The sequence below is a fragment of the Microcebus murinus genome, chromosome 2, assembly GCF_040939455.1.
Source record: "Microcebus murinus isolate Inina chromosome 2, M.murinus_Inina_mat1.0, whole genome shotgun sequence".
In the NCBI taxonomy this organism is placed as follows: domain Eukaryota; kingdom Metazoa; phylum Chordata; class Mammalia; order Primates; family Cheirogaleidae; genus Microcebus; species Microcebus murinus.
The window spans coordinates 40,316,125-40,343,534 of record NC_134105.1 but is presented as its reverse complement, the minus strand read 5'-3'; the positions used below and the strand labels follow the sequence as shown (position 1 = coordinate 40,343,534).

Here is a 27,410-nt window from a genome sequence, read left to right as displayed (position 1 = left end):
GCTTCCCCCCACCCCCAGTCTCCCTTCCCAGGAGGTAGACAGCGGCGTAGGCCCCTGGCCCATAGGTGGAGCAAGTGGCGAAGGCCTGGCCGCCGGAACCGCGAGCTTTCAGCGGGAGCGAGCAGTGGAGGGCCGGAGCTGCACCTTCCCAGCCTGCGCCCGATGCTGCGCGCCGTGCCCCGCGCCCTGCGCCTCCCGCGCCCCTGGAGGCCCTTTCAGGCCCGCGGTTGCGCCTCCGACGGGGCGGCCGGGAGCCCTGAGATCCAAGTGCGCGCCCTGGCGGGTCCGGACCAAGGTAAATGCGCGGTTCCCGGGCGCGCCCAGGAAGCGGCTGAGACCGGCCGGGCCAGGACCTGGGCCAAGGGCCCGAGCGATGGCTGACGCGCCCGCTGCACGCGGGAAGACCGAGGCCAGTGGGGAAGGCGGGTCGCCCAGCGCGTTTGAGGATTCGATCCCAAATCGCGTGTCTCCCCAGCAGCCCAAGCCCCGGGAGGTGGGTGACCACCTTACTGGCTGCCCGACTCCAGCTGGGGTGAGACTCTTTGTCAATCTCAGTGTCCTCAGCCCCTCTTTGGTGGCCTTGGGCTGAGCGGAAGGGGAGTGGAGTCGCATGGGTAGGTTTTGGCACCACTACCCCCGGGTCGGGAGCGTTAAAATGCCCCGTTCCCCTCCCCCGCCGCGTGTCCGGGCAAGGTTGGGGGGCGGAGGCGGCGGAGCCAATCCCGCTCGGCCGCGGGCGGAGGGAGCGCCGGGAGGGGGACTTAGGCGTCCCTGCGAGTCAAAGTTCTTAGCTTTTCGCCCTTTTGACTAAGATTCAAGTGTAGTGCCGAGGGGAAAGTTGGGTCACTGACAGATAACGCCTCTGGCGCTGTGTTGCCGTCCTGGACTAGCAGTGCGTTCTTGGCGCCGATCACACTCCAAGGATAGTGCGCCGCGCTTAACCAACGGGCGGGCGAGGCGCTCCTAGCGTCTTTGCTTTCCCGCGATCGCATCCCCTCCCCCTGCGCTTGATGTAGCATTCATTGTTCGCGTCTGAGTTTTAATTAACACGGTTGGCACTGTACTGTACATTTCACTGTACTCCTTCCTTTTATCCGCTGGACACTAAGCTTTGAAGCGGTGCTTTGCCATGTAAGTCTAGTTTCTACTTGCTTGCCTTCTGCTGTTGCATACTATTTGTCAATGGAAAAGAAGCCAAACTGTAAAATAAAGAGGTTTGTTCTGAGTCAAATTTAAGGGCCATGACCTGGAGCCACACCGAAGAAACCTTGGGCAAGTGGACTCTCTGTGGTTGGGTTACAGTTTGGTTTTATACATTTCAAGGAGACAGGGGTTACAGGTAGTCATAAATCAATACGTGGAATGCATACATTGGTTTGGCCCTAAAAGGTGGGCTATGGGGGGGGGCGGCAGCTTACAGGTTATAGGTGGGTTTAAAGATTCTTTGGCTTGTAATTGGTTAAAAATGAAGCTTTTGTCTAAAGGCTAGGAATGTTTTAAGATCTGCTGGTCTGTTTAAAAGCTACTAACAGCATATATTTGTTATGTAAATTGAGGACCTGCAGGTTTGTCTTAGGCCTGTCAATGAGTTACAAAGGATATCTCCAAGAAGGGAGGGGGCTTGATGAGGCCTGTCTGACCTCCCTCCTCATGGCAGACTATTTTGTTTTAGGATATCCCCTTAGCCAGGAGTAGGTCTATTCAGTCAGTTGGGGGAGGGGGGGAGGAAGCCTTAAGATTTAATTTTAGTTCACATCTTCCTAGTGTGCACTCACCACTTTCAATGGGTGCATAGAGGCCACCAGTGTCCCACTACATTGCCTGGTGAGAATTTCCCTGGCCAGGTGGGATTGCTGGACCCTAGCGAATACCCCATACTCTAATGCTTAGTACTGCCAAATTGCCAACAGTGCTTACCCTGATAGTGAGGATTAGTCTCCTCACTTTACAGATTAAAAGATTCGGGCACAGAACATTAAGAAATTTGAACCAGGTCTGATTTCCAAGCCTGTTCTCAACTTATAGGTCATCACTGACTCTTCTAATAATTCAGTGACTCAACACATAAACTTGTATATCTGTAAATAAAAAATTATTATGGATCATAGTCCTTTGGGCTCACTTGGAAATATTGGGAATCATTTTATCCAGAAGGAATGATGAGGATCAGCAGATGAAGCCTCTGTCCCTGCCAGAGGGCCTACATATATGAGGGAGAAAGTCAGTGACAGAAGGAGAGATGAAAACCAAGGTGGAACAGTGAAGGAGGCACGGGGAAGAGATCACACACAGGAGAACCCTCACAGAAAGTGAGCTGGGTCATTCGATGTTCATGTTAGAAGCCACTAACATGCCTTCCACTGGGGCTGACAGCCCTAGAGCTAGATCATTGTCACAGTTTACCTGTTTGTCCTTGAGAGTGAGATGGGCTGGTTAACCTCTCTCCGCTGTTCTTTAGCTGCTGTATTTCTTGTACAGTCAGGCATCGCCAGGGCTACGTTCTGAAAAATGTGTGTCCTTGTGTGTGAACATTACTGAGTGTGCTTACATGAACCTAGATAGTACAGCCTACTGTTACAGCAAGCTAAGCGGGCAGTCCTGAGGACAAACCGGAGAGTTGGCACACAGATAGTTGGAAAATCAAAGTTTATTCTCGCTGGTGGGCTCAGAGGGGTCTAGCCACCAAATTCTGAGCCCTGTCTACCCAATTTTTCCCACTTTTATTAAGTTGGATTGGTCCAAGGGGTGGGATATCAGGTGACTAATGCTCACCAGATAATAGGTTAGTATTAGGTTGATGTACCAGGTAATAGGTTAGTATTATGCTGATGCGGATCTTCCGTGAGGGGTGGGGGTCTCAGGTGTGCCACAAGTAATAGATGGGGGTTTTCGTTATCACTACTACACACCTAGGTTATATGGTACTGTTAGGGTGCTCATGGCCGAAGAATGACCAGACACGCCAAAGTTAGGCAAGCAAGAAAATGAGGTTTTCTTTCTATTGAGGAGAGAAAGATAGAATTATAGGGCAAGAGCAAGATATAGGTTTACAGAACATGGTACATACGCCACAGATGACAATTGGACCCACTGTCACAGCAGGACAGGCAAAAGGAAGGGCAAAAAGGGAGAGCTTGGCTATGGTCTGCATCCTATTTTATAGTGTCCGGATAGGGACCTCCCTTGTGGTTCAGAGATCACCATGGAACCACTTTGATTAGACAGTTGGGAGTCACATGACCTGAGCCTTAACTACGCATGTAGGTTCTAGGTCACTTTCTGGACTTTATGGTACCCATGCAGCTTAGCCTGTGGGCTACAGAGTCTTCTGCAGCTGGTGTGCCACGTTCTGATTGGCCGATTCATAGGGTATTCCCTCCTCCCCAGGTATGGAGGATCAGGGTTGGCAGGACCAAGATGGGGGCAACAGCACCCACCTTCACCCCTAGGAGACCCGGGATGCCTCACTATCTACCTAACAGTACAGCCTATTGCTCCTAGGTTACAAACTTGTGCAGCATGTTACTATACTGCATACTGTAGGCAAGTACAACACAATGGTAAGTATTTGTGTATCTAAACAGGGTAGTGCCATAAAAATATGGTATAAAAGATGAAAAATGGTACACCTGTAATAGGGTACTTACTGTGAATGAAGCTTGCAGAACTGGAAGCTCTGGGTGAGTTTCTGAGTGAGTGGTGAGTGAATATGAAGACCCAGGACATTACTGTTCACTACTGTAAACTTTGTAAACACTGTACACCTAAGCTACAGTGTTACACTAAACTTATAAAAAATATTTTTCTTTCTTCAATAAGTTAACCTTAGCTTACTATAACTTTTTATTTTGTAAATTTTAACTTTTTACCTCTTTTGTGATAACACTTAGCTTAAAACACATTGTGCAGTTGCACAAAAATATTTTCTTTCTTTTTTTATTTTTATTTATTTATTTATTTTGAGACAGAGTCTCACTTTGTTGCCCAGGCTAGAGTGAATTCCATGGCGTCAGCCTAGCTCACAGCAACCTCAAACTCCTGGGCTCAAGCAATCCTGCTGCCTCAGCCTCCCGAGTAGCTGGAACTACAGGCATGTGCCACCATGCCCGGCTAATTTTTTTTCTCTATATATATTAGTTGGCCAATTAATTTCTTTCTATTTATAGTAGAGACAGGGTCTCGCTCTTGCTTAGGCTGGTTTCGAACTCCTGACCTTGAGCAATCCTCCTGCCTTAGGCCTCCCAGAGTGCTAGGATTACAGGCGTGAGCCACCGCGCCCGGCCTATTTTCTTTCTTTATATCCTTGTTCTATAAGCTTTTTTCTTTTTTCTATTTAAATTTTTTTTTTTTTAGACAGGGTTTTGCTCTGTTGCCTGGGCTACAGTGCAGTGGTGGCATCATAGCTCACTGCGACCTCCAACTCCTGGGCTCAAGCGATCATCCCACCTCAGCCTCCTGAGTAGCTGAGACTACAGGTGTGCACCACCACGCCCAGCTAAATAACTAAATTCTTCTGTAGAGATGGGGTCTCACTATATTGCCCAAGCTGATCTCGAACTCCTGGGCTCAAGCAGTCTTCCTGCCTCAGCCTCCAAAGTGCTGGGGTTATAGGCTTGAGCCACCATGCCTGTCTCTGTTTGCCACACTGACCTTGGATCTAGACTGTTGTGAAGTTTGTGGGACTCAGATCCCTCGACTCCTCTGATCTGATTTCTCTGTATCCACCATAGTTAACCTTCTCCAAGGTTGCGCCACTTTCTCTGCTGGAACACCAGTACTGGAAGGACCTTGGGCCATCTGAGCCCCTAGGTAGAGCCTCCAGACCTGCTGGGCTTTAGGAGTTCTTTGCAGGTTTCTGGGGAGGCTAAGGAAGCCCAGCTTGCCTGAATGTTACAGTTCTCTGGTCTGAACTGTAGTTCTGTAATTTCTCACTAAAAACCCTGTCCCTGATAGCCCTGAAGCTTTCGTTGGCCCTTTTCTGTGTCTCAGATCAACTCACACTGAGAAGGCCAACTTGATAAACACTGCTTGCTCCACAGACAAAGCTGAGGACCCTAGGAGATAATAAAGGATGAAGGCCACTGGATTGGGACACACTCCTCTAGCCCATCCCTGACATTTTAGAAACGGCCTAGAGGGGATGACAGGAGTGTTCAAGTCCTTCCCAGAGCCCACCTCTCTTCCCCACACCTGGCCCAGATGGTGGGGGCTGGAGGTGAGTTGAGGGCAGAGTGGGGTGCAAGGGTGAGATTATGGGTAGTATTAAGGAATTGGACTTCGTTTTGAGGAAAAGAATGGGGGAAAAGATTTGGGTTAGAGAAGATGACTGCGACTCAGATGGGCAAATGAATGTATATATGGGGCAAGGGAGCAAGACTAAGGACAGCTGGGTGATCCAGGAAACAGAGGAAAGAGCCTGTACCAGGTCAATGGCTGCAAGGATGATACAAGCTGAGAGATCTAAGATCTATTTGAGAGGCTTGATTGGCAGGCTGAGGTGATTGAGTGCATTTTGTGGGTGAGGAAGCATGAGGCGACAGGACCAACTTCTGGTTGATAGTAAGGTGTCTCACTCGCCAGTGGAGCCAGTTGGCTTACCCAAGGCTGCCTTATCCCCTGCAGGAGAAAGATTGATCGTGTTAGTGAGGATATCAAGGGAGCATTTGGATAGTCACACCTGGGGTGCAGAGGAGTGCCCTGAGCTGGCCGGGTGCACGTGGCTGTCCCGGGTGTACAGGAGGCAAGCATGCGGGAGCTATGGAGGGTTCTCTGAGGGGCAGCAGCAGCTCAGCAAGCGCAGGCCCCTCCTGACTCTCCTGCCTCACCTCATAGTGCCTTCCCTCTGCCTGCTGTGGGCTCCTCTCCTGGACTGCTTGCCTTCCCCACACACTGCCACCATGCACACGATATGCACATGTACGCACACATGCACGCACATGCACACATACAGGTGCATATGCACTCGCCTGCATACACTCGTGTGCACACTTAGACTTTTTGCCAGGCTGATTCCTGTTCTTCTGTCAGCTCTCAGCTTTAAGGTCACTTCCTCATCCAGGAAGTCATCACTGACATACACTGGGGTTCCCCTCTGCCCAGCACATCCTCACCTGCTTGTCCTTTGTTTTCCAAATTCTTATCACAGATATTTAATGTCTGCCTTCTCTGCTAGACTGTAAATTCTATGAGGACAAGGACTGAGTCTGCCCTCATGTCCAGAATCAGAGTGTCTAGGACAGAGGCCAGCACATGTTAAATATATAAATGTACAAATGAATAAAGAGAACCTGATGAGTGGGCCTTACAGAACTTCAGTGATTCAAAACTGGGTAGAAGAGAACCTAATACAGGAGTGTAGAGGCATCACCTGAGAGGTGGGAGAAAGGCCAGGAAAATGTGGGGCCGCCAAAGCCAAGGCAGATACTGTCCAGACCCACAGAATATACACCATGAACCCTAACGTAAACTGTGGATTTGGGCGATGATGATGCCTCAGTGCGGATTCGTCAGTTGTAACAAATGTACCTCTCTGATGGGGGCTGTGGATAGAAGGGGCTGGGCCCGTGTGGGGCAGGAGTACATGAGAACTCTTTGTATTATACTTTCTTTTCTTTTTATCTTTTTCTTTTTTCTTTTTTTTTTTTTTGAGACAGAGTCTCACTCTGTTGCCGGGACTAGCGTGCCGTGGCGTCAGCCTAGCTCACAGCAACCTCAAACTTCTAGGTCCAAGCGACCCTCCTGCCTTCAGCCTCCCAAGTACCTGGGACTACAGGCATATGCCACCATGCCTGGCTCATTTCTTCTATTTTTAGTAGAGAGGGGGTCTCACTCTTGTGCAGGCTGGTCTCCTGACCTTCTGACCTCAAGTCAACGTCCCACCTTGGCCTCCCAGAGCGCTAGGATTACAGGCTTTAGCCACCTTGCCCAGACTGACTCTATGTACTTTACTGTCCCCTCAATTTTGCTGTGAACCTAAAACTGCCCTAAAAAAACTGTCTATTTAAAAATAAATAAATATTCTTTTAGAAAGCCAAAGTAGAAAATGTTCAAGAAGGGAGGGTGTGTACTGTCACAGTAGAGGTTTCTGCTAAGAAGTTGAGACAAGGATGGAAACATGTCCCTTGGCTAGTGATGTGTCTACACTGGTCACTGGTGATAACAGTTTCTGCTGAGTGATAGGGGTAACCTAGATTGGAGAGGGTTTAAGTGAATGGAAGGTAAGAAAGTAGCCAAATCAGTATAGAGAACTCTTTTAAGAGGCTTGGCTGTTGCTTGTGAAAGAACATCACATGGGTAGGGCAAAGGCTACTGTATTGCCAAAGAGGAAAGAGCATGAGTTTGATCAAGCCTCTGTTGTTTAATTGCTCATTTCTTGTGACAGAGGAACATATTGATCGGTACCCATGATTGTGCAATTAGCAAATTCCAGACTTTGGGAAATCCTACAGGTCAAACACCCAGGTTCCTAGTCAGATAGCCTTTGAGGGAAAGACAGGGCTAGAAGGAGAATCTGGGGATTTTAATAGGCTTTTAAAAGACACAGCAAGATTTTTAAAACTGTCAAGTTTAGACTATGATGTCTAGGGATGCACACTTGGGTGACACAATTATAAAGAAATACATGGGCCGGGCGTGGTGGCTCACGCCTGTAATCCTAGCTCTCTGGGAGGCCGAGGCGGGCAGATTGCTCAAGGTCAGGAGTTCGAAACTAGCCTGAACAAGAGCAAGACCCCGTCTCTACTATAAATAGAAAGAAATTAATTGGCCAACTAATATATATACGAAAAAATTAGCCGGGCATGGTGGCACATGCCTATAGTCCCAGCTACTCGGGAGGCTGAGGCAGAAGGATTGCTTGAGCCCAGGAGTTTGAGGTTGCTGTGAGCTAGGCTGATGCCACGGCACTCACTCTAGCCTAGGCAACAAAGTGAGACTCTGTCTCAAAAAAAAAAAAAAAAAAAAAATACATGGACATGATTACTATAAAAGTCAAAGAGTCTGGAGTCCCAGCCACTCGGGAGACCGAGGCGTGAGGATCACTTGTGCCTAGAAGTTCAAATTCAGCCTAAGCAATATAGCAAGACCCCATCTTCAAAAACAGAAAACCAAAAAGAAAAGAATTATTTGGGAGGGAGAGGAAGGAACTATGATTGAGTCAGGGTACATGCAGGGGCTTCTGAGGTGGTTAGCACTGTTCTATTTCTTTCTTTCTTTTTTTTTTTTTTTTTTTTTTTTTTTTTTTTTACCTCTGAGCCTGCCGGCGTAATAAATGTTCTATTTCTTGATTTGGGTGGTAGCTACAAGGGTATTCACCTTGTAGCTCTCTAAACTCTAGAGGAAGAAGGTTGGCTGTGAAGGTAAGAATAATCTGGAGGGAACTGTGAACGGGAAGGTGTGTGTGTGTGTCTGGGTCTGTGTGTTGTAATGATGGCAGAAGCAGGCAAGGACTACTGCGGCGGTCATTCTTGTTCCTCCCCCATTTTGCTCCACAGTTCACAAGCCCTTCAGTGTCCCCTGTGAGTCAGAAAGAGCAAGGTTTATTCTCTCCATTTTAGGGTTGGGAAAACTGAGGCCCAGGTATGTGACTCGCCCCAAGTCACGCTAGTCTTCTAGGGCAGAGGCTGCCTAGAACACAGGCAGGAGCAAGCAGGGCCAGTTGGCTTACCCAAGGCTGCCTTGTCCCCTGCAGGAATCTCTGAGATTCTGATGAACAGACCTCGTGCCCGCAATGCCTTGGGGAACGTCTTGGTCAGCCAGGTAAGAAAGAGGGCACCGGCGTGGGCTGGGGGATGGGCTGGGAGTATCTGACGGGGTGTCCTCTGTAGCTGCTGGATGCTCTGGCCCGGCTGCAAGAGGAACGGCAAGTGCGCGTCCTGATCTTCAGAAGTGGAGTGAAGGGAGTGTTCTGTGCAGGTGGGTCCCCTCCCCTGTCCCCACCCTGGGCTCTGCAGGGCTCCCAACAGCCTGCAGGGGTTGGGGGAAGCCTTAGATCAGCTCCAGCATACAACTCATTATTTCCATTTCACAGATAAGAACTCAAAGACTCAAGAGAGGAAGAATCCCTTGCCTAAGGTGTCACTCACCTGTAAGAGGTAGAATAGAATTTAGTTTCCACTTGACCTCACTGACCCCCAAGTCCCAGTTGTGCTACATGCTTTGTTCTGACCCTTCATCGAGGAAATGAGGAAACAGTCCAAAGATGCTCCCAAGGTCAGCGGCTGAGATGGGACTCTGTGCCCCTTTGCCCACCCATAGGCTCTCAGTCCCTGCCACCAAAGCTCTCCACTGTCCCTGTGTCATTTGGTCCTCATAGCGGGACCATGAACTTCCATTTCAAAGATGAGGGAAGAAACACACCCCAGCCCTAAAACAAGAGCAAGTCAACTGAAGGCAGAGCTGATCTGGGAACAGATTCTGGGAGGGTGGTTGGGGAGGGGCCAACAGGGGCCACACACTTGCCGTGTGACACAGCAAGAGGCTGTGAAGGGATGGGATGGGAGGAGCATGATTCTCAGGGGAGTACAAGGGGATTTGGCTCGGCCCTTAGGTCTGGGCTGTCAGGGTGCCCAGCTTGGGGTCTGCACTGAGGCAAGTGTGCGCACTGGTCTGCCTGACCCGCTGCCCTGGCTGTGGTCTTTATTGTAGCCCAGCTGCCTCCTTTGCCTCTGTCTCTGACCTCCTCTATCAAGGTCATTCCTCCCCACCCCTCCTTAGCCCCACTCCTCACTATTCCAGCTAAGAGAGAAGGAAGGGGGCGCTCCAGGAGGCCTGATCGGCCCTGACTAGCTCTCAGATCCTGTGCCAGTTCCTGCTCCTCTCAGCCCTAGCTTCCCCCTCAGTCACTGAGGGGCTGGAACTGATCAAAGACTACCAAGGGCTTTCGCAGCTCTGACTTCCTATAGTTCAGGACTTGAAGAGTCTATATTCACCCCCTACTCCTGCTCAGCCCCTGCCATTGGCCTTTGATGGCCCCACCACGGTCACTGTTCTCACCAAGGCTCTTGCCCACTGCCATGCCACCATTGCCATGCCACTATAGCCTGTGCTCATTTCTCATTCCTCTTGACCTCTCAGCCTCCTTAGACCCCGGTGACCTTACCTTATATAACTTAAAAATTATGATAAAATATAGATAATATAAAATTTACCATTTTAACCATTTGTGTGGGTGTGAGAGAGAGAGTGTTTCACTCTGTTGCCTGGGCTAGAGTGCAGTGGTGTAATTTTTCCTGATTGCAACCTTGAACTCCTGGCCTGAAGTGATCCTCCTGCCTGAGCCTAGTAGCTGGGACTATAGGCCCATGCCACCACTCCCAGCTAATGTTTTAAATTTTTGTAGAGACGGGGTCTTTTTTTTTTTTTTTTTTTTTTTGAGACAGAGTCTGGCTCTGTTGCCTGGGCTAGAGTGCCGTGGCGTCAGCCTAGCTCACAGCAACCTCAAACTCCTGGGCTTAAGCAATCCTGCTGCCTCAGCCTCCTGAGTAGCTGGGACTACAGACATGCACCACCATGCCCAGCTAATATTTTCTATATATTTCTAGTTGTCCAGTTAATTTCCTTCTATTTTTAGTAGAGATGGGGTCTCGCTCTTGCTCAGGCTGGTCTTGAACTCCCGACCTCAAACGATCCTCCCACCTCGGCCTCTCAGAGTGCTAGGATTATAGGCGTGAACCACCACGCCTGGCCAAGATGGGGTCTTGCTATGGTTGCTCAGGGTAGTCTTGAATTTCTGGCCTCAAGCAATCCTCCCACTGTGGCCTCCCAAAGTGTTAGGATTACAGGCATGAGCTAACATGCCTGGCTCATTTTAACTATTTTTAAGTGTGAAATTCAGAGTGGTATTAAGTATATTCACAACATAGTACAACCATCACCACTACCTATTTGCAAAATTTTTTCATCATTCCAAACAAATTCAACCCATTAATCAATAATTAATAATTAATTCTCCCTTATCCTCCAGGCCTGTGAAAGCTTTTCATGGGAATTGATTAGATAACAGTCATAAAGAATAAGAACAGCACCTGGACTATAGTGACCTCTCCCTAAAATGACAGTGATTATTATTTGTTACCTTGCCTGTGAGTCCCAGCGCTTCTTGCCTGTGACCTCCTTGTACACCCTGAACCTTTTGGTTTATGAAATCTAGACAGGGGCAGGAAGAATGACTCATCCGATGAAGCTGCCCATTGCTCCAGGCACATGTTAACTTCTATTTTACTTTCTGTCTCTATATATTTGCCTCTCCTAGATACCTCATATAATTGTAATCATATAATATTTGTGTTTTGGGGTCTGGCTTATTTCATTTAGCATGTCCTAAGGTTCATCCATGTTGTAAGCAAGTGTTAGAACTCTGTTCTTTTTTATGGTTGAATAATATTCCACTGTATAGATACCATGTTTTCTTTACCCATTCTGTTCATAGACACTTGGGTTGTTTTCACCTTTTGGCCAATGTGAATAATGTCTATAAGAACACTGGTGTGCAAATACAGTCAGCCCTCAGTATCAACGGGTTCTGCATCCATGGAGTCAACCAACTGCAGATTGAAAACATGAGAAAGAAAGAAATAAAAATAGCAATAAAAATAGTACAAATAAAAACAGTATGATAATTATTTATATACCTTGTGTATAGGTCATATTCAAATACTATGCCATTTTATATAAGGGACTGAGAGTCAGCAGATTTTGTTATCTATAGGGTCTGGGAACCAAAACCCCACAAATACAGAAGGACAATGGTATGTGTTTTGAGTCTCTGCTTTTTACTCTTTTGCGTATATACTTAGGGCTGAAATTATATGGTAATTCTGCTTAACTTTTTGAGGATCCAGCAAACTGTTTTCCTTAATAGCTGCACTGTTTTGCATTCCCACCAAAAATGCCTGAAGCGTTCCAATTTGTCTCCTCCACACTAACACCTTTTGTTTCTGTTTGCTTGTTTGTTCTAAGTAATGGCCATCCTAATGGGATGGGATGTGGGGCAGTATCTCATTGTGGTTTTTTTATTTTATTTTATTTTATTTTTTTTGTGCTAGCATCACTGTCCGAACATTGTGGTTTTGATTTGGATTTCCCTAATGACTAATAGTGTTGAGCAACTTTTCATGTGTTCATTGGCCATCTGTCTTTCTTTTCTGGGGAAATGTCTATCCAAGTTGTAAAGTTTTCTGGTGGTGAAAGAAATAGAAGGCAGGGCCAAACAACGTGGCTTTATTGAGAGCTCCTGGGCGAGGTTCACAGGTCCCAGGAGAATGGGGCCCGGGAAGTCCCACCCATTTGAAAGGCTTTTATATTATTTGAAATAGGTTTGGGGATTTGGGGCGGGAAGAACTGGGGATTTTCCACTGTGACTTTCGGCGGTTATTGAGAAATAGGCGTTGGCGGTATTTGTGGAATCCAGGAACCAAAACTGTCTTATCTGGGTGGACATCCAGGTGTGGTTGTTTTCAGTGGGGCCTGACAGTTGTCCTTGGCAGGTCTGGTCTCGTGAGCCTTTTCTTTTTGATCTAGGGAGGGGAGGGGGTGCCTGCCACCAGCCTTACACAAGTCCTTTGCCCATTTTTGAATCAGGTTGTTTTTGTTGTTGAGTTGTAGGAGTTATTTATATATTCTAGATCTTAATCCTTTATCAGATATATGATTTATAAATATTTTCTTCTATTCTGTGGGTTGCCTTTTCACTCTCTTGATAATGTCCTTTGATACACAAAATTTTTCATTTTGATGAAGTCCAGTTTACCTTTTTGCTGCTGTTGCACCTTTCCTTGTTTGACACTCCTCTTCCCCTACCCCCTTCCTTGACTGGGTTTCCTGGTGTTTCTTCTTCCTCTCTGTTGGATTCTTTAACTGCCTGGGATTCCATAACAGGCCATTTTCCCAAGGGTTGGCACCAACCCCTTGCCCTCTGCAGGTGCAGACCTAAAGGAGCGGGAGCAGATGAGTGAGGCGGAGGTGGGGGTCTTTGTCCAGCGACTCCGTGGCCTGATGGATAAGATCGGTGAGGGTCTGGGGCTTGGAGGAGAGTGTCTGGGACCCCTGCTGATGCCCGCCCACCCCCTCCCTCCATCCTCTAAGCAGAGAGCTTTCTGTTTCAAGCTCTGTGGGAAGACTAATGACTCTCCCAGAGGGATGGGTACAAAAAAATCTACAAGGTGGGAGGGGAAGGGGAACTCTGGCTCTTTAGCCTTTATGCTGCACTCTGACCTCAGAGCTCAAGCCTGGCTATTCCAGAGGAGTCAGGTTTCACCAAGTATGCCTTCAGGCTTTGGCAATTGCTGTTCCCTTTGCCTGGAATACCCTTTCTCAGCTACCTGGACTTTTACTCATCCTTCAAGGGCTCTATTACCTTCTCCAGGAAGCCTTCCTGACACATCCTCCAAGCTTCCTTTTTTAGATTTTTTTTTTTTTTGAGACAGAGTCTTGCTGTGTCAGCAACTTCAAACTCCTGGGCTCAAGTGATCCTCCTGCCTCAGCCTCCTGAGTAGTTGGGATTACAGGCATGTGCCACCATGCCCGGCTAATTTTTTTCTGTATATTTTTAGTTGGCCAACTAATTTCTATTTTTTTAGTAGAGACGGGGTCTTGCTCTTGCTTAGGCTAGTCTAGAACTCCTGACCTAGAGCGATCCTCCCGCCTCGGCCTCCCAGAGGGCTAGGATTACAGGCGTGAGCCACCACACCCGGCCCCAAGCATCCTTTTGTCAGAGCACTGAAATCATTGCCTGATTACACGTTTGCCCTCCCCACTGAACTGAGCTCCATGGGGACAGGGCCATGCCTAATTCAGTTCTGTATTGCCAGCACTGGGCTTGACATACAGAAAGGCAGGTGCCAGGGAGGCCAGCAGGGGAGTGGGCCTGAGCAGGGATCGCCCAGCCCATCTCCCCATTCTTATTCCCCAACTGATCCCAGAACTTTCCCTGATGGGAAAACTGACTTCTATCTAAGATAACCTGGCTGAGGTACCAGGCGAGGTCCCCAAACCTGAGACCAGCTTGCCCCTCCTCAACCTTGAGTCTTGTCCTGGTCCTGCCTGCAGGGCCTTGCAGGCTGAGCCCTCCCTCTTCTCCACAGCAGCCTTCCCTGCTCCCACCATTGCAGCTATGGATGGGTTCGCCTTGGGCGGAGGCCTGGAGCTTGCCCTGGCCTGTGACCTCCGAGTGGCAGGTATTGGGCAGGGGGTGCTGTGGGGGGAATGAGGACGGGAGGGTGAGTGAAACAGGGTAAGTCTGGGGCTTCTGCAAAGTCAGTCACTGCACTTGGCCTTTCAACCAAGAGCAAAACTGAGGCAGGGTAGGGGACACAGGGAGCTCAGTCAGAAGCTACTTCCTTCTTTTTGGGAATTATTCTACCAACCTCAGAGCAATTGCTGACAGCAAAGAGATTATAGAGGGCAAAAGCCAAAGAGGACAAAGATCAATGTCCAACCTTCAGGTTCTGTCCGAGTCCGATTTACTTACCATGTTTTGAACAAAGGTGAGCCACAGGGACAGTCTCTCACTGGCTGAGCTAATCACATTACTTGTTCTGAGCAATTGAGCTTTGAGGAGTGGAGGGAACAAAGAAGATGACTAATCACTTTTTAAGGTGACTAACTTGGTGGTTAGGAGTGCCCTTCTTGGAGACAGCTAGATGGAGTGTGAGAGCCATTATGATGCTACTCTTACCCCCACTACTTTCTCCTGCCAACCCAGGAGTGACATTTAAAATGTGTAACTCCAGGAATGAAGGGTACTTCTAACTACACAATACAGGTCAAAGAGAAGGAACTGACTAGGTGGCTGGGCACCAAAATACCAGGTTGGTACTCGCTCCAATTTTTCACCTGCCCACGTTCAGGCAACTACCTGGCAGGGTTTCCATGAGGACTGAGAGAGTGAATGTAAAACCTCTCATAAGCATGACAGTACACAGTTTTCATGGCCTGGGATGGCTGAGGGAATTCAGAAGGGAGAGGTCGGTGGTGTGGGAGGAGGTCAATCAAGGCCAGCTTCTCAAAGGAGGTAGAACTCAGTTGGACGTGCACTGGAAGTCAGGGACACTTGAGGCTGCGACAAAGCTGGGAGGGATAACCATGGTAGGAGCAAAAATCACTGACACTCTAGGCCAGGCCAGAGCTAAGGATCCAGGAGACGGAGACTCTATTAACCCACAAATAGCTTATCAGGTACCTTCTAGGAGCCCCTTCCTTGTTCCAAGCACCATTACTCATGTAATCCTTAGCAGCTCTCTGAAGCAGGCAGAAAAGGGCCAATCATTTCTTTCCCCATCTTTGAAGCTCAGGAAGGGTGAGACTTGCTAGTGACACACGATTCCATCAAAGGGCATGGTGGGATGAGGGCTGCCTGGGCCTCCTGACTTCCAGGCTAGGGCTCTTCCAAAGGCAGAGTCTAGAGGAGCCTGGCTATGGCCAGACCTTGGGGGAAATGGCCAGAAGGGAGAGCAGACCAGAGACAGGTGTCTCTTCTCCCCAGGGATTAGCACTGGAGGAGAGGGTGGGTGGGCACAGGCTTCACTCTGTTCTGTTCGAGCAGCTTCCTCTGCTGTCATGGGACTGATTGAGACCACTCGAGGGCTCCTCCCAGGAGCAGGTAACCTCACCTACAGCATCTGCCCACCCTCTTCCGCCTGCCTAATTCCCCTCTAACCAGGGTTCTGCCCTCCCATCCTAACTCCCTCTGCTCCTCTGAGAAGTTTTGGCTGACTCCCAGGCTGGGCCTTTTCTGGACTTCCACTTCCCACACTGATTTATCACCCTGGCCCCTCCACCTGGCAGGAGGGACGCAGAGGCTGCCCCGCTGCCTGGGGGTGGCCTTAGCGAAAGAGCTCATCTTCACGGGCCGAAGACTGAATGGAGAACAGGCCCACTCGCTGGGGCTGGTGAATCATGCTGTGGCCCAGAACGAGGAGGGTGATGCTGCCTACCATCGGGCACGAGACCTGGCCCGAGAGATCCTGCCCCAGGTATGGTGACAACCCAGCACAGGAGGTTAGGCCTGTGCTATGGTGGAGCAGGGTGTTTCTGGGGGTGCAGGGTATTCCCTGGAGCTGCACATCCATTCACCCAAAGACAAAAAATTGACGCTTTTTGGAGTTCTTCATCTATTCAGCCATCCAGTAAACAATCAAATTTTAATTCTGAATTAAAATGAAAATTGAATTCCAAAGAACTGGAATCAAATGGGCGTGAAAGCCCTCAGATTAACACTATCCAATAGACCTTTAAGAGATGACAGAAATGTTCTGCATCTGTGTTGTCCAGTATGGCAGCCACTAGGCAAATGCAGTTAAGTTTAAATTGGATAAAACAAAAAATTTGGTTCCTCATAGTCACACTACTAGCCATATTTCAAATGCTAATAGCCACATGTGGCTCCTGGCTACTGTATTGCAGCACAGCCTTAAAGTGTGCCGAAGACTGAAAAAGCAAGATTCTAAGATGGATACAGAACTCCTAGCCCATCTTTCCTTTCCTACCATACTGCCTGGTGTAGAAATTCTTTAAATACATCATGCAAGACATGTGTTAAGACTCATTTTTTTTTTTTTTGAGACAGTCTCGCTTTGTTGCCCAGGCTAGAGTGAGTGCCGTGGCGTCAGCCTAGCTCACAGCAACCTCAAACTTCTGGGCTCAAGCGATCCTCCTGCCTCAGCCTCCCAAGTAGCTGGGACTACAGGCATGCGCCACCATGCCCGGCTAATATTTTCTATATATATTAGTTGGCCAATTAATTTGTTTCTATTTAGACACGGGTCTGGCTCTTGCTCAGGCTGGTTTCGAACTCCTGGCCTTGAGCAATCCGCCTGCCTCGGCCTCCCAGAGTGCTAGGATTACAGGCGTGAGCCACTGCGCCCGGCCTTATTTATTTTTGAGACAGAGTCTCACTCTGTTGCCCTGGCTAGACTGCCGTGGCATCAGCCTAGCTCACAGCAACCTCAAACTCCTGGGCTCAAGCAATCCTACTGCCTCAGCCTCCGGAGTAGCTGGGACTACATGCATGCGCCACCATGCCCGGCTAATTTTTTCTATATATTTTTAGTTGGCCAATTAATTTCTTTCTCTATTTAGTAGAGATGGGGTCTTGCTCAGGCTGGTTTCAAACTCCTGACCTTGAGAGCGATCCTCCCGCCTCTGCTTCCCAGAGTGCTAGGATTACAGGCCTACAATACATCTTGACTTATCCTATTCTGAGTCGCTCTCATCTGTTAGACACAATACTACTAGGTACTTTTAATACAGTGGCTCAATCATTTGAACAATCTAGTTAATTGTCACCATTTGTGAGAAAACAGACCCAGAAAGGTTCAGTGAGTAACCTGCTCATGAAGGTCAAAAAAGTGACTGCAATAGTCACCATCTATAAGCAAAGAGACCCAGAAAGGTTCACTGACCTGTTCCTCAAGGTCACAAAAAGTGACTGCAGTATCAAAAAAAGACAACACTGGTATTTCAGCATTTATTTTGCACAAAACAATGCAATAAAAAAACTGGTATTTTATTTTGTTACAGTACAAAACGTGTAAAAAATGTTAAACTATGAAGCTAAATATTTAATGCATTTACAATACAAAAAATTTACAAACATGTTACAAAACAAAGCTAACATATAAGCCTATACAATGTGTTAACCATACATCATTTTAACAGACAGTATTTGAATTAACCATGAAAACAAGTAATTTTGAAAAAAATCCTTCCCTGTCCCTTTAAATTTAAATAATCCTAACTTCTTATAACTGAGATCTTCTTTAATTTGGGGGTCTGGGTCTTAACTTTTTTTAAATTGATAATTTAAACCAAATGCTTTGTTTTGACAGAAAGCTTTTCTTTTTCCTTTAAAGACTCATCATACATAAATGGAGAGTCTGATGCCTTCGCCTGGACAATTTTAATGCTGTCAGGTTTCTTCTACAGTTGGTCAAACAGTCTCCAAACTAATACAGAACTCTGAGTAACTTAAGGGAGTGGCTGACTGCAGCTTCCACAGCTAAACCTCTAGATTGTGTAGGGTTTGTCTTTAAACACTAAATGACAATCACAGGATGATTCAGATTTCCAAATATACTGAAATAACAGTAAAATACTAATATGATTACCAGTATTTTCAGTAAAAGTAGCTTTGTATTCTAAACACCAATCTACCAAAAATTAGTACCAATTCCACAGATGAGACCTTCTGGTACAAACTGAGAAACAAGCCTGCAACGTCCAGCTGTGTTACTAGTGCTCAGAATAAAGAGGGCTCCCATATGGGTGTGCCGGTTATGGTGGCAGACAGCTGCCACCTAGTGGACAAACCACACTGACTAGAGCGTCATGGTTCCAAAGTTTACTTGGTCCAGAAAAAAATCTGTCAATATCCTCAAGGTCTACATCTATTTTTCTTTTTCTTTCTTTTTTTTTTTTTTTGAGACAGAGTTTTGCTTTGTTGCCCAAGCTAGAGTGAGTGCCATGGCATCAGCCTAGCTCACAGCAACCTCAGACTCCTGGGCTTAAGCGATCCTTCTGCCTCAGCCTCCCGAGTAGCTGGGACTACAGGCATGTGCCACCATGCCTGGCTAATTTTTTCTATATATTTTAGTTGGCCAATTAGTTTCTATTTATAATAGAGATGGGGTCTAGCTCTTGCTCAGGCTGGTTTCAAACTCCTGACCTTGAACAATCTGCCCACCTTGGCCTCCCAGAGTGCTAGGATTACAGGCATGAGACACTGCAACGGCCTAGGTCTACATCTTAATACTCGGATTTCCCCCTTAAATAGTAAATACATTTTATTCTTTGAATAATGAATTTGTTTGTTTTTTCTTTTTTAGAGACGGGTCTCACTCTATTGCCCAGAATGGAGTACAGAGGCATGATCACAGCTCACTGTAGCCTTGAACTCCTGGGCTCAAGCAATACTCCTCTTGATTGTAGCTAGGACTGCAGGCGTATGCCACTATACCTAACAAATTTTAAATTTCTTTTGGGCTCTCACTATGCTGCACAGGCTGGTCTAAAACTCCTAACTTCAAAGAATCCTCCTGCCTTGGCCTACAAAAGTACAGGGATTACAGACATGAGTCACCACCCCTGGCCTCCTAATATATAGTTTAAATTTCGTTAGTGAAAAATCATTTTGTTTACTGCATAGTTACTTGAATTATAATAATACTGGCTAGGCACAGTGGCTCTTTTCTCCCCCAAAAGCCTGTCATACCATCACATTTTACACAAATGGAATCATATATACCAGGAAGCACCTTGCTTTGTTCACCAAACACTTTTTGGAGATTTTTCCATTTCAGCACATAACTGATTGACTTCTTTCTTTTAAACAACCATACACTTTTGCATTCATGGTATAGATGTGCCATCATTATTGAACCAGTACCCTAATGATGAACCTTTATGTTGTATCTTTTTGCTATTGTAAAATGGCTGGAGTAACTTCATACAAATCCCTACATGGAGTTGCAACAAAGAGCACATGTATCTAATCTTTTGCCAGTTTTTGCCAAATTGCTTTCCTGAGGCATATTAACTTACTCTATCAATAACGCATGCAAATACCAGTTTCCACAATCTCAGCAAGTGGGCACTACCAACATTTTCCTATGGGGCCTGGCACCAAGACCAGTGACAAAGCAAAGACACTGGTGCTTCCATGTGGACATGTCAACATGCTTCCCTGGGATGTCAACCCAGACCCGTGAGACTCAAAAGCCCAAGTTCCTAACCCTGACTTTTCTTTTTTTTAAACTCTGCTGGGGTAAAACCTGCTTATAGTCAAGGTTGGCATTTGCTGAGATAAGGGGGAGAGAGGAAGGAAGTAACAGTGGGAGAGGTGGCTGGGAGCCAAATTGAAGTCTCACCAACAACTCACTGGATAAACACAGCCAAGTGCTTCACCTCTTTGTGCCTCAATTTCACATCTGTAAAATGGGTGATTAGTGAAAACACCAGCCTGGAAGGGCAGGTCACACCATTAGATGAGTTTGTGGGGATGAAAGCACTTTGTAAACTGTAGTATGTTGTACATGTTGGAAGGGCAGGCTGAATGACAAGAACCCCAGATGGTTAGGATTGGGAGGGTCAAAGATCAGTCTGGCTTCTTTCATTATAGAAAAGTAACCTCAACTAGTAGGTAAGACGACTAACACTACCGGAAACAGGTCAGATACAATAGCTGGAACTAGACCCAGCCCACTGCCTTCTCGTCTAAAACTCTTCCCTCAACAGAGCCAAGTACATCTCTTTAGTTCAAATCTCTATGACCATTGATCCCCTCCTCAACCAAGATTTTCCTTTTCCCTAGGCCCCCATTGCTGTGCAGCTGGGCAAAGTAGCTATTGACCGAGGAACAGAGGTGAGAGGGCTTGGGGTTGGGACATGGGGCCACTAAAGTTACTAATGGCCAGGACAGTGTTTCTATGGCTCAACTTGACAGCACAGCTGGAAAGAACTCAAGAACTAGAAACAGATTCTGACCTCTATATACCTCAATTTACCCATCTCCAAAATGGGAAATCTGACCAGATAATTTTATTGTTTATATATATTTCATTTTCTTCCCCTTGGACAGAGAAGGAAATTGAGGTTCAGAAAGTGTAAGTGACTTGCCCAAGGTCACAGAGAAAGCAAGTAGAAAGAATCCAGGTCTGTGTGGCACCCAGTGAGTGTTGTGGGGTCTGTGCTGGTCATCAGTAATGTGGCCTCAAGTGTGTGTCACTAATCTATCCCTGGACATCAACTTACCCATCAATTCACTCATCACACACTGCATCTAGACCTGAGCAGGGAACTGGGACATAGAGATGAATATGGTCACTGTCCCTAAGGTAGGGAGGAGGCAAAAAGACATAAATTACTAATAAAAGGTTAATTGTACTAAGACACCTCAGAGAGGTTAAAGTTGTGCTGTTCTGTTGATAGCACCATGTGGTTTTTAAACTTAATTAAAAGCAAGTAAAACATTCAGTTCTTCCTTCACACTAATCACAGTTCAAATGCTCAGTAGCCATATTTGGTTAGTGGCTACCATATTGGGCAGTGCTGGGATAAAGAATGTTTTCTAGAGTTGGCTGTGGGAAGGCTAGGAATTCCAGAGAAAAGGGACAGTTTGAGCAAAAGAACAGAGCTGTATAAGCGAGAAGCTTGACTGAGGGGAAGACACCACATGCCAGTTGGGAACATGGACTCTGAGTTCCAAGATCTGCTTTTCCACACTCTGTTGTGAACTCTGACAAATTACTTTGCCTTTCTGGTATTTTTTTTTTTTTAAATGTGTATGTGTGTGGTTTGTTTTTTTTTCCATCCAGCCCAAAATGTTAATACTTCACCTTTCTGTGCCTCACATTTCTCAGCCATATGACAGCAATAATACCCTTGCTGTTAAAAGTAATGAGCTTACACACATATGTACATGGTGCTTATAAGTGCTAGTCACAGCAAGCACTTGGGCCTAGAGGCTGGAGAAATTGCCAGGGGCCAGGTCATAAAGACGTAGGCCCTTCTTCCTGAGGGCAGCAGAAGCTGCCAAGTTAACTGCCAGGGGTCAGAAGCATGGCGAGCAGCCAGATGGGAAGGAGGAACGCTGGCTGTGGACTCCTGCTCTGCCACCGCACTCTGGCAGGATGTCTCAATCTGCAGGCTGTGTCAATCCCCCGCACTGTCCTCACAGCCCCCATTTCTCCCAGCACTGTTTGTCAACATGGTCAGGCTGATTCAGGAAGCACGTCTTTCTTGCAGGTGGACATTGCATCGGGGATGGCCATTGAAGGGATATGCTATGCCCAGGTATGTGGCTGTTGCCAGTCCATGCATGCTTGTTAACAGAGGCAGAGCCAGAGGTAGGGAGCATTGTATAGTACAAGACAAATTTAGAAGGGTCCTCCCAACCCTAACAGTCTGACTGCATGCCACCTTCTAATTAACCTAGAATGGTTCCAAGGGAACCACCCTGCTTTATCTCTGGGAATATTTCCTCAACTGTCTAACAGTGGTACGTCCTGGCCCACTTAGTGCCCAGAGAATCATAGGAGAACGCAGAGGTACTAGAATAGCTTCTGGCACTGTAAAGGCCAGGCTCAGCTGGGATGTCAAGGCTTAGTTACAGCCTGCAGGCTGTGTGTGTTCAATAGAAGGGCTCTAAACCTGGGACTAACCTATATAGTCCCCCTCACTCGTAGGTAAAAAAAATGCTGGTCTCCAAGTTAACAAATCTCACGGGACACAGATCCTACAGAAGCTGGCCCACTCTTCCCAGGAGACCAAGGAGCCACTGCTTATGCCTTTGCATGGCTCAAGACCAAAGTCCAGAAACAATGAAAACACTTGGATCTTGGCCTTGTCATGGACAAGCTTAAGCAACTTTTTTATTTTTATTTTTTTACTTTATAAAAAATTTTTATTAGCTTTGCCCAGGTGCTGGAGAAGCAACTTTTTTATGGCCTATAGCCCTGTTCCCCTCAAATTAATATTCTGTACATTGTTGTAGAACATCCCAACCCGGGACCGGCTAGAGGGCATGGCGGCCTTCAGGGAGAAGCGACCCCCAAGATTTGTTGGCGAGTAACTCCCATTTAACCTTAAGCATAGGAGATGGATGCTTTAAAGAGCAGGATCCAGAAAGAAAATCTGCAGCTGGATTGCCCTTGACCATTTCACCTCTCTGGGCTTCTGTTTCTTCATATGGACAAAAATGGATATGAAATGACTGACGTAGTGCCTGGTACCTGGGTGATGACTATACCACTTACTGCTACCTTCTTCATCCTCACCATGGCTAATCACTAGGTTGGATATTTGCTTTGAAGAATGCCTGTCTCTCTCCCTACTTGAATGATAAACTAAGGATTAAAATAGATCCCTCTGGGTTTTTGTATCATTGGCTCTCAGGCCCTCTGTCTCTCAATCATCAGGCACTCACTAGAGATGTCAAAAGATTTTGAGAAACCCATAGTTTCTTCCTCTGGACAACAGAGTTAATAAACAAACCCTGGTTATTGGATGAGCATGTGTCAGCAGTCAGACAGCAGACCCTGGCTCTCTGCCAGTCACTTGCTGTGTAACCTTGGACAAATTGTTTAACCCCAGCTTCTTCACCTGCAAAATGAAAATGCTGTGAAGATTTTTAAAAAATAAAAACTCACGTTCAATAAATGTGTTCTAATTGTTAACATACAATATTCTTGTGAGGTCTAAATGAAATCATCACTGTGAAAATTGTGTGAACTATAGGGTGACAGGAAATTTTTCATGGCCTTCAGGAGTACTGAGAAGGGTGCAATTAACTTGGATGGAGAGAAGGGAGGATCGAGAAATGGGCAAGTAACATGGAATTGAAGCCTGAGGATTAATAGGTATGCGAAGCAAACAAGCCACTTAACACAAACATCATGAGCAAAGGTGAATAGAGGATGACAGCCCCTAGAAAACAAAGCAGGGGCTGATACATATCCCTATTGGTCGTAGTAGCCATCTCTCCTCTTGTATCAAGGCTAACAGGTGTAAGCTGTGGCCTTGTGGTCATTCTCCAACTGGATCTGAATTCTGGCTAAGCATCCTGAGCCTAGGCCTGGCCTAGAGTCCCTAAATCATGAGCATGGACACATAGGAATACCATTGTTGACTTGCTGCTAAATACAAATATGCCCCAAGGTTATGTTTGTACCATGGATGGCAGAGTAATACAGAACCAACCCAAGCCTTACAATCAGCACAGACTGTACCAGCTAGGACTACTCAGCAAAGCAACAACCTTACTGAACTTCCTTTTTCTCATCTGTTAAGTAAGGAAAATGAAACTTACCTACCCCTGACGATTACTGTGAATGAGAGGAAAAGGATGCCTAGGACAGACCTGGACTTCAACACAGTAGTTCCCACCCCACAACACATCCTCCCATTAGCAAAAGCTAGGATCTGATGACACAATGTTCCAAGGTACTGGAACCCAGGACAGGAAACTCAAGACACCCTTGCTAGAATCATGCAGCAGAGTGTGAGGAAACTGCAGTTTAAGGAATATTGAAGGAAATAGGTTACAAATCTTGCTTATTTAGTGGGACACTGGTAATAGTTTGGAATGTGATTTTTTATTTTCCTCCTTGATTCCAAAAGATGGTACATGGTACTCCAGTTAAGAGTCTGGACCAAGCCAGCTAAAAGCTCAAAAATCTAGTTCTAAGCTATGTTAATAATCAAAAACAAATTTAAAATAAATAAAACATGTTTATCAGTAGTCCATAAGGCAAGGAAGGAGTTCATACTCTATTCCTCAGAGCAGCTCTGCAGAGGCCACAAACAAAAGCATCTGATACGGTTTGTAAAGTTGCAGGGAAAAGGGCCAAAGAATACTTAAAGTTGTAAAAATATATATTTCTCTTTTTTGTTTTTATATTGCAGGGCTGTTATATATTTTTAAATTTCAGTGTATTTCACGGGTACAATGTTTTGGTTACCTAAATTGCTTTTGTACCATGAGTCAAGGTTGTAAGTGTGCCCATCTCCTGGATAGTGTGCAGTGTACCTGTTATGTATGAATGTACCCAGCCCTTCTTCCCAAAAATATATTTTTCTTTCCTTCCTTCAAGTGGAAAGTACTCTGGTATCTGAGGGGTGGGAAGGAAGAGAGGGAGGAAAGGGAAGAAAAGAAAGGAGGGGGGAAGGGAAAGAAAGAAGAGAAGGGAAAGGAAGAAAAGAAAAGGAGGAAAGAGAAAATTAGTTTTTATCCCTTCACCAGAAGTTCTGCCTTACAAACAACATATTTATAAGCATGTATTTCCCACTTTCTTTGTATATACTTCTTTTCTGGTAGCTTTGCATAAGCACAAATAACTACTCAGGAAACTGAACATAAATGCCAAGGTCTCCCTATAGGTCTTTCCTTTCTTCTACTGGGTAATTGGTCCCATTTCCCTGACATGCTCCCAAAGCAAAAAAGTTGTCCAGGGCTAAGTAACTGGCATAGCTATTCCCACACAAGCTTTTCCCAAGAATCCATGGTTTAATTCTTCAAAATTGCTGCTGAAGGGGTGTCCCCAGAATGATTCCAACTTGATTTGGGATTATGGCTATCTACAAATCCAACCTTTTTGTAACTTATAGAAAATCAACAATAAATGGCCAATGAAAGAGCAAACTCACAAACTCCCAGATAGAAAATCAACAGTAAATGGCCAATGAGACAGCCAATTCACAAACTCCGAGTGGTTTCAACATTCAATTACTGACAGGGCAGAGGAACTGACATTGAAGAACAGAGAGCACCCATTAAGCCCCTTAGGTTGAGAACTGCATTCGACACAGAGGGAGTCTCTGATAATTCATGAAATGCATTCTGAAGTCGTCTAGAATGGAGGCTGCAATCTGCTGTGCTTGGGGGTTTGCCTCACTGTGCTCCTGGATATCACACAGAAGCTGTAATCCTTCTTCTTCTACTAACATTTTGCAGTATTTGCTGGCTGAAAGAAAACAAAGCAGACATTCCATGGACAAATGACATTTTAGATATTTCCAAGTCACCACATTCACTGTTCTGAAGAAATAATACGAAGGTTTAAGCCCTTTGGCCCAGGAACGAACAGATAAAATGAGTCAATTCTAAAGAAATATGTCAAAACTTAAATAATGCCTGGCTTGTATGGTGAGATAACGAATGATCATTTTAGTATGTTTACTTCCAGACAACTCTATGCTTTAAACATCTTTAATCCTAGCTAAAAAGATGCAAACTACTTCTTCTTCTTCTTTTTTTTTTTTTGAGACAGTCTCACTCTGTTGCCTGGGCTAAAGTGCCGTGGCGTCAGCCTAGCTCACAGCAGCCTCAAACTCCTGGGCTCAAGTGATACTTCTGCTTCAGCCTCCCAAGTAGCTGGGACTACAGACAGGCATGCACCACCATGCCGGGCTAATTTTTTCTATATATTTTTAGTTGGCCAATTAATTTCTTTCTATTTATAGTAGAGATGGGGTCTTGTTCTTGCTCAGGCTGTTCTCAAACTCCTGATCTTGAGCGATCCTCCTTCCTCGGTCAGGAGGCAGGAGGAGAAATGAGAAGAAGTAGTTTGTATCTTTTTAGCTAGGATTAAAGATGTTTGAAGCATAGAGTTGTCTGGAAGTAAACATACTAAATTGATCTCATCCGTTATCTCACCATACAAGCCAGGCATTATTTAAGTTTTGACATATTTCTTTAGAATTGACTCATTTCTCCTCTCTGTTTCTCATTTTTCTCTTGCCTCCTCTCTGTTCTCCTGCCTCAGTCTCTCAGAGTGTGAGGATTACAGGCGTGAGCAAACTCCTTTTATTACAAAGATAATACACATTTTAAGTTCAGGCAATATGTTGGACTAAACTGAAAACACCTGATACTGCATACAACTATAATTTGTAAATATTTTAATGCATAGCTGAATGTACAAGGTAAAGAAATTTTCAAGGATCCAGAAACGAAGCACTTAAGATCATGTAAGCTAACCTGTGGCTATCCTGGGGCAGAAGCAGACTGTTAGTAATCCAGGAATTTAAATTTTAACTTGGAAAGTTGCAAGCAAAATTAGTGCATAAAGCTGGACCCTCAGAGGGCTACACAAGAGAAGGGATAAGACAATGAAGCACCCTGTCTCAGCTTGGGTTGTAGGGGTACACAAGAGTAGAAAAGAAGTCATCCCTGAGAATTCATAGCTATGGTCCCAAGTGGGTAACGGGGTTTGAATTTACACTACCTGAATGTTGTTGAGAAATTAATATAAAAATTAGCTCAAGCGTAGGAAAACCAATAGGAGCATTTCACAGAAACAAATATAAAACTGTGCTTAAGGGATGCATCAATCCACTCTAAAATGGATTCTCACAGAAAAACAAGGCCTGGGGATCCGAATCAAGATGGTAGACGAGAAACATCACCAGACAGAGTGTCTCTAAAGAAAAGACAGATTCTAGCAGAAATTAGAAAAAAGAAACAAGAAGACAAGCACACATCAGATGAGGGTCGGAAGGAGGGGTACCTGAGACCACGGGAGGAGGTTGCAGAGGAGAACTGGAAGCAGAGACCTCCAGAGCAGCCTGGAGACCAGCAGCAAGGGGAGTGGTCAAATCTCACCCACAGATACCACCTACTGGCTCAGAAACTAAACAAGGCATATGAATATCCAAACAAGAACAAAGGAAAGAAGCAACAACTGATTGACATGGGAAGAAATCAGCAAAGGAACTCTGGAAATATGAAGAACCAAATGGAAACCACACCCCCAGAGAGGAGCACCAGCCCCTTAGAAAGGGACACCAACCAAAATCAGGCAACCAAAATGACAGAAGAGGAATTCTGAATGTGGATCATAAGAAAATTCAACTACCTGCAACAACAACTCAATAATCAACACAAAGAAATCACAAAAAGCCTCCAGGACGTGGAATAA

At 46.0% G+C, this 27,410-nt stretch overlaps 3 protein-coding genes across 6 annotated transcripts in view; 1 reads left to right on the top strand and 2 right to left on the bottom strand.

Moving 5' to 3' along the window:
* SCP2 (sterol carrier protein 2) overlaps positions 1 to 2,422 on the bottom strand; it is a 133,142-nt gene extending 130,720 nt beyond the window's left edge. Inside the window, exon 1 of the mRNA XM_075998446.1 lies at positions 2,404 to 2,422. The gene's annotated coding sequence lies outside the window, so the exon portion shown is untranslated. The remainder of the gene's footprint in view (positions 1 to 2,403) is intronic.
* ECHDC2 (enoyl-CoA hydratase domain containing 2) lies at positions 78 to 22,855 on the top strand. Of its 4 annotated transcripts, none has more exons than XM_012776270.3 (10): positions 78 to 295; positions 8,690 to 8,757; positions 8,826 to 8,913; positions 12,920 to 13,006; positions 14,085 to 14,174; positions 15,542 to 15,598; positions 15,784 to 15,971; positions 20,306 to 20,356; positions 21,739 to 21,786; positions 22,487 to 22,855. In XM_012776270.3, exons 1-10 carry the CDS (start codon positions 163 to 165, stop codon positions 22,562 to 22,564), a joined length of 888 nt encoding a protein of 295 aa, XP_012631724.3. In that variant the 5' UTR covers positions 78 to 162; the 3' UTR covers positions 22,565 to 22,855. The 4 variants fall into 4 exon arrangements, with proteins under 4 accessions (XP_012631724.3, XP_012631723.3, XP_012631729.1 ...); XM_012776269.3 differs by having other exon boundaries at positions 81 to 295; positions 14,082 to 14,174; XM_012776275.3 differs by lacking the exon at positions 78 to 295 and adding an exon at positions 346 to 532 and having other exon boundaries at positions 14,082 to 14,174.
* ZYG11A (zyg-11 family member A, cell cycle regulator) overlaps positions 21,287 to 27,410 on the bottom strand; it is a 56,048-nt gene continuing 49,924 nt past the window's right edge. Inside the window, exon 14 of the mRNA XM_012776264.3 lies at positions 21,287 to 25,454. Within this exon, the coding sequence (XP_012631718.1) occupies positions 25,273 to 25,454 (182 nt within the window). The 3' untranslated portion in view covers positions 21,287 to 25,272. The remainder of the gene's footprint in view (positions 25,455 to 27,410) is intronic.

Coding starts and splice junctions, on each gene's coding strand:
- ECHDC2 (XM_012776269.3), top strand. CDS start 163: ATGCTGCGCGCCGTGCCCCGCGCCCTGCGCCTCCCGCGCCCCTGGAGG. Junction 13,007..14,081: donor TGGCCTGATGGATAAGATCG/GTGAGGGTCTGG, acceptor TCTTCTCCACAG/CAGCCTTCCCTGCTCCCACC. Junction 20,357..21,738: donor CTATTGACCGAGGAACAGAG/GTGAGAGGGCTT, acceptor TCTTTCTTGCAG/GTGGACATTGCATCGGGGAT.